This window comes from Arachis ipaensis, chromosome B04 (genome assembly GCF_000816755.2).
Source record: "Arachis ipaensis cultivar K30076 chromosome B04, Araip1.1, whole genome shotgun sequence".
Lineage (NCBI taxonomy): Eukaryota > Viridiplantae > Streptophyta > Magnoliopsida > Fabales > Fabaceae > Arachis > Arachis ipaensis.
Genome location: NC_029788.2, coordinates 130,088,351 through 130,096,405, shown reverse-complemented (window position 1 = coordinate 130,096,405; position 8,055 = coordinate 130,088,351). Strand labels below are relative to the sequence as shown.

Below are 8,055 nucleotides of genomic sequence, written 5' to 3'. Positions count from 1 at the left end.
AATATTTAATTTTTCATACATACTTTAAATGGATGATTTAAATTTACAAAATTAATTTGTTTTTTACTTCACTAATTCACCATGTTGTTACATAATTTAGAAGTTAAATATTAATTTTGTGTATATATTATTTAAATCTGTGTATGTATTTCATTTCCTATTAACTAATTGTAATAACTATACCTGATTAATTGGTGCTTGCATATACTGTGTCCTTTCACCAATTGCATGCTTTAATAGCATTTAAATGCTTTCATTTTCTCTTTATTATCTTGTAATATTCCAACCAATGATTGCATATGTAAAAGTTTTACTTCTTTGTCAAGAAATTCCATCCTTTTTTGCAGTGACAATGAACCTAAGAATCAAATTTGAATTTCATTTTGTATTCAAATGATAAAGATATTAGCCAATGAGTTATAGCTCAATTGGCATAGTCTCTCCATACTCAATTAAGAGGTTGCAGGTTCGAGTCTCCTATCTTTGGTAAAAAAAAATGATAAAAATATTAATTAATGTCTAGTTTAGTAGACATTGAAAAATAAATGAACAAGGTTTGCTAAACAATTTTGTATTGGCAATCAGGTATCAGTTTCATCAATGGAAGTTGGAGTAGTGCCAGAATCATCAATCAGCAATGGATCAATTTGCCATTCAAGACCACCAAAGGGAACAATTGACCTATTTTCAGGACCTACCCCAATGCAAATGAGTTCATATCTCACTCCAATGGACAGAGAAGCCAGAGTCCTAAGGTATAGAGAGAAGAAGAAGACAAGAAAATTCGAGAAGACCATAAGGTATGCATCAAGAAAGGCCTATGCAGAGACTCGGCCGCGAATCAAAGGCCGATTCGCCAAGAGAACTGATGTTGAAGCTGAAGTTGATCAGATGTTCTCCACACCATTGATTACAGAAGTTGGTTATGGCATTGTTCCTTCATTCTGAAGAAAGCCAGAGCAGAAGCCAGAGAAGCAAGTGATGAAGATATTTCATATTTATGTTGCTATGTTACTAAGTTTTCTAGATTGGTATTATTTTTTATATGATCTTCTAATCTTCTATATACATATGCTTTTATTTATTTCTTGATTTTATTGCATTTGAATCATGACTCTGCTATTATTATTATTTGTAAATATAGTTCCTAATTATATTAAGTTTATTACATTTTGTATCAAGATGTAATTTCTGTATTCTATTCATGGCTTTGTGTTGTTGGTGTTACTATCTATAATAATACCATAAATCTAATTAATTACTGAAATTTCTATTTATGAATTCATGACTGTGATTGTTCAAAGGAATCCATTTCTCTTCTAAATAAGTACATACCTGATATTTCCTATGAGAAGTTATGCAAAAAAACATGGACATGCATTATCTCAGTAAATTGGTGATGAGAATTAGCACATGCAAAATGGAAATACCTTTTACTAGGACAAATTTAACTATATTATGTCCCTCATGTTAATTAGAATTTTTTTAAGAAAATCACTAATTTTTAATTTGTATAAATATTATTTAGTGTCAACTTTTTAAAATATTTTAGATCTTTGAAGAGTAACATTATTTGGACAACTTTACCCCTTCTCATCATCTTTACTTATTCTTCCTGTTGGACTGCTACATCTTAATAATAGAGAGAATTTTCATATTAAAAAACAATCTTATATGGTTATTTTAGTTAAAGAAAAATGTCATGCAAATAGTGTTTTAAACTAGTTCGTTAAAATAAAACCAGTTTAAAATAGTTTATCAAATTTTTATCAAATAAAAAAAAGTCTTAATTGACTTATATATAAATAACTGGTTGTAATCTAGGAGTTAATCAGTCACGCAGCACCTTAACAATTAGTCACTTGATCGGATGATCAATTTTAGACATTAAAAACTAATTTCAAATATGTAACAGTCAAATTTATATAAATGCAATAATCTCTTGTTAACAAGTTCCAAACTTTAAATTAGGAAAATATACTAATAGACAAATAATTTTGAGTAGTAATTTATTTTGTTTTTAGTGGCAATAAAAATAATCGTTAATATATTTACAGTCAACTAGATATTAGTCGTTTTATACTTTGTCGCTAAAAAATTTTTGCGACAATTATTATTATAACGTGTGGTAATAATGGCAAATATATATCTATCGCAAAAATATAAGTTAAATAAGACATATAGTAGTCATTATATTATTGCTACTAAAATTTTTGTCATTAAAAATAATTTTTTTTGTAGTGACAATAGAATTTCTAACTCAAATGAAAAAACAAATATGTGTATATGAGATTCATTTTCAGATTGATGTAAGGACCTAACTGTAGAGAAATAATTAAGACCCTCCATCATTCAGCCAAAAAAGACTAATATAAATGTTTTCTTGCCTTCTTCACAGATGGAATATATCTTATATAATTGAAAGTGCTAAAGAAAAAGTATGGTTGCACTTTTTGTCTTGGTGGAAGTGAATATTTGGCAAAAAAGTGGAAAGAATGAAGAACCAAATGTTTAAGTGAATCTAGTGATGGAGAGTAAGATCATCTATGACCATGAGATTGCTACATACAAATATACCCATTTTGTGAAAGGATTGTTTGTTGATAATATAAAATCCGATCCTGAATCTAGAAATAGATATTGGAATAATCTGTATATGCATGGCTATTTGTTACAACTTACACGTATATGTATATAAAGCTGTTAGGAGTCACCATATTCATGCCCACATTTCATGTGAACAAAGCAACGATACCATATAGTTATTATGCTTGCCAAGTACAATGTGACACATTAATTAATTGGAATATACTATCATATCTTTTCAATATTCGGATACATGCATATATATATATGGTTAAAGCTGCTAAATTTATGCCAAAGCTAAGAGAGTCTTTAATTAGTCCTTTTCTACTTCATCAATAAAATTAATTAGCAATGATCCTTATTCTATACAGATAGTAAAAAGTTGCTGATGACTTCATTTGGTTCGGAGAACGCAATAATAAGATTTATACTATTTAATTTGCAAATAAAAGTTAGTATCAAAGTATTGGTATACAAAAGTGAAATTATTAGGATTATCTCTAATGGTAGAATATAATTTTTTTTTTTTTTACCAAAGATAGGAGACTCGAACCCGCAACTTCTTAATTGAGTATGAGAAGACTATGCCATTTGAGCTATTACTCATTGGCGGTAAAATATAAACTTATTACTTATTAGATAAGGATATGTAATAAGGTGACAAATTTTTTTACTCTAGTCAAGGTGTATCTTTAAGAGATTTCGCCATTCAAGTTAATAATATATGAAAAAAATATAAAGATTAGAGATCAATAGCATTCTTTAAGTGCATGTTAAATCTTTTATTTATAGTATTTGAAAAATAAATCTAAAGAAAATTATTTTAAATAGATTCGTATGAGATATTAAATACCAAAGTGGTGAGATCTGAATCGCTATAATTAAAATTTAATATATAATTTTAAATATTTAAATTCAATAATTATTAGTCTAATAAAATTCAAAATTTTAAAATTTCACATAATATTCTACCACAAAAAAATTAACAATCAAATTTTCAACTAAATACAAGCACTAATCATCACTAATCAGTAATCATCAGAAAATCAGCAAGCAACAACATCATCATCATTTCAAAAAATTAGCAATTCAGAATAAACAAACATCAACAAAATCAGTATTATTAACTCAACAATTTAGAATTAAACTCAGCAACTCAAAATTAAACCCAACTCCAATTTAGAATTAAATAAAGGCACTAATCATCACTAATCAGTAATCATCAGAAAATCAGCAAAAAACCAACAACATATTAGCAACAATGAGAAATTATTTTTTGTTATGTAATATGACATAAAGAAGCTTCTTAACGTTAGTAATTAACATATATGGGATAATTTCAGTTTTTCGTTTAATGGAAAAATCTGCCTATATTAATTTAATTTGATTAATGGTTGACATTATGTTATATGCATACATAATGTATTTTTTATTTCTGTACTGAGCATTTTTTGTGCGATTAATATATTTGATCGTGCTGAACATTTCCCGTGCATCGCACGGATCATTCACTAAAACAACACTATATATATGCGTGCTCATAGTATGATATTAATGGTTGACATTTTGTTATATGCATTCATAATGTTTTTTTTTTTAATTTTTGTACTGAGCATTTTTTGTGCAATTAATGTATTTTTCGATCGTGTTGAGCATTTTCCGTGCAAATGCACAGGAAATTTGATAGTTAAAATAATGTTAAAGGTGTTATTTGATTTAATGTTGAGGAATTAATGTGTGGCCGTGTGGGTATCTATTACTTGTATAATAGTCGTGGCTCATTAAGCCACGCGTCAATCCCTCAAAAACTCAATAAAAAAAATAAAATTGCGTGTAATGTAAACTTTTCTTTTTTGTTTTTGAAGGAAACGTAAACTTTTCATTCTTTAACTCATTGTCTCCCTCTATTATCTATCTATCTTTCGATTCAATCCGTCGCGTCCTCTCTTTCTCTTTTGAAACCCCGAATCCCCCCTTCTGCTTCGTTCTCTCCTCCATAGCCCACAAACTTATTCTGGTCCATATAATCGCTGCCCATCCACGCTCTCTTTATGGCTTTTCCTGCTTCTCAAAACCTCATTTCAGTAAGCCATATATCTCCCTCAGGAACGCCATCTCTTAAACACCATTTTCGTCAACCCCCATCTGGAAACCCTAACTTACCGAGCTGAGCGGAATCTTCGTCTCAGATCACAACCCAAACTCAAACCCAATTTCTGTCCCAAAACCCTAAGTTTGAAAATCTCTCTCCATGACTCCCTCTTTCTCTCGCTCTCGTCCCAACCCAAACCCAACTTCTTCGAAAAATGTTGGAGAGGCGGCATTCACTTTTCGACGATTCAGCACAAGCAACGGCGGATCTGGACTGCAACGCGATGACGTGCGATGAGGGAGTGAGTAGACAAGCGATGGTCAGACAGGAATGACGCAACGTCGAGCGGCGGGAGAATGAGGTCTCAAACAGGGGAAATGGACTATAATGGGTACGAAGAGGGCTTGAGGGGTAGTGGCTTCTCTCTCTGAGCCGGTGAGAGTGACTTCTCGGTGATATGTTCTCTCTCTCTCTGTCTTGCCGACTGTCTCTGACACTCTCGGTTGCGGTGAGTCCTGGAGCAAGTGCTTGCTCACCTGAACACAGATTAGATCTCAGATTTTTTGTTGCAAATAATTATAAAATAACTATTTTTTTAAGTATGATTTGTTAGTACATGGAGATTATAAATCAAGACCGTGTTTTCTAGGGTTTTTTCTATTGCTCCAGGTGTCGAAGTGGAGGTGCCGTGCGAGGATCGGCTTATTGTGCCTTGGGGTAGGTATGTAAGTGTTTTTGGAATCTGTTATTGCTGCTTGTTCTTTCATTTCTGATCATGATGTTCATATGATTTTTTTAATGTTTGTTGTTGGCTGCAGATGGTGAGGAGTGACCGATTTAAGATCGGGCAACATTGCAAGAACAATATCTGCATAGAAGGATTGTGAAGGAAGATCTCACAGAAATCTCCATTGAGATTATTGAAAGCTGTTGACAATGGCACTCGCTAGGTGTTTAATAAAAATGTTTCTTTTTTTATTTGATTTTTTGTAATTGTTATTTGTTTGTTTAATGCGTTGGTTTGTTGGATGATACTCTCTGCGAGGATTGGAAGGGCTGAGATGGCAAGGCCTCTACTTTGGTAAAGGTCTTGATTTTAACTATTTGTGTGATCTCTTCGGATCTGTATCATTATCATAATCTGAGAAAAAAGAAATTGATGTCATGACTTTAGCTTTGGTTTCCTTAAGAATTTTTTTCCCTTAAAAATAAAAATATATTGCTGCTTGGGTTAAAAAAAGGAAGTTAAATTTTTTTGAATTCTGAACTGATTTGATGAGAAATTTTGGATTAAATTTACTGTTTTGTCATCTATGATGGAATAGGTATGTAAGAGTTTTGGGTTCGTTTAATTTGAATTTTTTTGGAATCTGTTATTGCTGTTTGTTCTTTCATTTTTGAGCATGATGTTCGTTTGATTTTTTTAATGTTTGTTGTTAGTCGCAGATGGTGAGGAGTGACATATTTAAGATGGGGCAAGATTGCAAGAAGAGTATCTTTATAGAAGGATTGTAAAGGAAGATATCAGGAAAATCTTTATGACAAATCTGAATGTAAGTTTATCTCCTCGGATATGTATCATTATCATAACCTGAGAAAAAAGAAATTGATGTTATGACAGACCTGTATCATTGTCTTGTGTATAATTGACTGTAACTTTGGTTTCCTTAAGGATTTTTAATTAAAAATAAAAATATATTGCTGCTTGGGTTAAAAAAGAAGAAGTTTAATTTGTTTGAATTCTGAACTGATTTGATGAGAAATTTCGGATTAAATTTACTATTTTGTCATATGTGACGTGTTAAATGTGCAATTTTAGGTTCGTGTCATTCTTATTATCCATTTGTTTTATAGGTGGCTTTATTTTTCTTTTAGATCTATATGAATTTAGTGTTATTTTAGTTGCAATCATTTTTAATATATGGTTATGTTTATTGATCAATTGTGTTTTCTTTTATTTTGGTAAAGGAATTGACCTTAGCTTTGTGTTGCTTAAGGATTTTAACTTTAAAATAAAAATGCCTTGCTACTTGATTTAACAAGAAAGGAAGAATAATATTTTTGAATTTTGAACTGCTTTGACGAATATTTTTGGATTAAATTAACTATTTTTTCATCTGTGATGTGTGAAGTGTGTAACTTTTGGTTGGTGTCATTGTTGTGATGCATTTGTTTAATAGGTGCCTTTTCATTTTGCTCTAGCTCTATATGAATTTACTGTTATTTTAGTTGCAATCATTTTTTATATGGTTATCTTTATTGATCCATTTTGTTTTTTTAGGATTTTGTTCGATGTGTTTTGAGTAAATACACATGAACTAATTGTTCATTGTTTTTTCCCCTTTATGTTGAGGTCCAACTATGCTAATCCTGAAGTTCCACTCTTGAAAAGTGGAGTCAGAAAGTCTACAAGAAGGTTAAGTTACTTTCTTTTAGATGTTTGTATATTAATTTAATTTGCTTAAGGGTTGACATTATGTTATAGGATAAAGTGTTATCTCTCACCATTTATTTCATAAGTGGGAGCAAGAGAAAATATGAGAAAGAAATCATTCAAGGGTGAGAGATCACACTTTATCCTTTAAATTGAAAATTCAAAATTTAGAGGATCCAAATTCAAAAAAAAAATACAAAAACTTAATTAAAAATTTAGTAAAATTATTAAAACTAACATAATAATTACCTTGATTTTATGAGTAGCATAATGCGTAGTAATTTTATGGTGCGAAATATTTCAATTGTATGAATATTAATTATTAGGCCTAATAAATCAAAGTGCAATTTTATCTCTCAAGCGAAAAAAAATTAGAAGATAAAATAGATATTTTTTTTTTGTTTCCCATGGTATTCTCCAACCCAACAGATTAAGGACTAATTTTATTTCGAACCCCCGACACATGCTTAAGCAAACGAGTGAGCTGACCACTCGATCAACCTAAGTTGGTTGATAAAATAGATACCTTAATCGATAGGAAATCAACGTTCTCTTTTTGTCTTTGGAATCAATTTAATTTGGTGGGTGCAATAAGTTCCTATCTGAAGCTAATTAATCAAGAACATGCAGAGATCAATCATATATACATGGGGTCAATAATCCTTTGTACAAATGTCAAAATAACCTCCATTAATTTATCAACATGCTTTGTTCTCGCTACTTGTGCATATATGTCTTATACCTTTCATAAAAGAAAACTAAAAAGTGCAGGTACTTTATTTTAGAACCATTCATCCATACCATTTGAACTAAGAAAACTTTACCGTGATATATATAGCACAATCTTAATTTTATTAGTTTCTATTTTGCATTTTTCAAAAAAGACATATATGTGTGAAAAAATACCGTATCCTCCACTAGTTTCTTGCACTTTGTTCTATAA

The 8,055-nt window shown here is 30.4% G+C and overlaps 1 protein-coding gene and 2 long non-coding RNA genes across 16 annotated transcripts in view; 2 read left to right on the top strand and 1 right to left on the bottom strand.

The window, feature by feature from the left end:
• LOC107637373 (zinc finger protein CONSTANS-LIKE 2) overlaps positions 1-1,199 on the top strand; it is a 6,257-nt gene extending 5,058 nt beyond the window's left edge. The window contains exon 3 of the mRNA XM_021122651.1: positions 555-1,199. Within this exon, the coding sequence (XP_020978310.1) occupies positions 555-948 (394 nt within the window). The 3' untranslated portion in view covers positions 949-1,199. The remainder of the gene's footprint in view (positions 1-554) is intronic.
• The window catches only part of LOC107635505, a 12,128-nt gene continuing 8,534 nt past the window's right edge, over positions 4,462-8,055 (top strand). For 2 of the 14 annotated variants that reach the window (XR_002362034.1, XR_002362033.1), the window contains exons 1-5: positions 4,463-5,186; positions 5,348-5,399; positions 5,497-5,765; positions 6,125-6,532; positions 6,859-7,094. This is a non-coding gene — a long non-coding RNA (uncharacterized LOC107635505). Of the gene's footprint in view, positions 5,187-5,327; positions 5,400-5,496; positions 5,766-6,118; positions 6,533-6,858; positions 7,244-8,055 lie in introns of those variants that run through there. The other 12 variants (XR_002362036.1, XR_002362037.1, XR_002362035.1 and 9 more) reach the window with 12 other exon arrangements.
• Positions 5,778-6,860, bottom strand: LOC110271359. Its single transcript, XR_002362043.1, has 2 exons — positions 6,270-6,860; positions 5,778-5,819 (listed from the first exon to the last, which is right to left on the bottom strand). It is a non-coding gene; the product is annotated as an uncharacterized LOC110271359 (long non-coding RNA).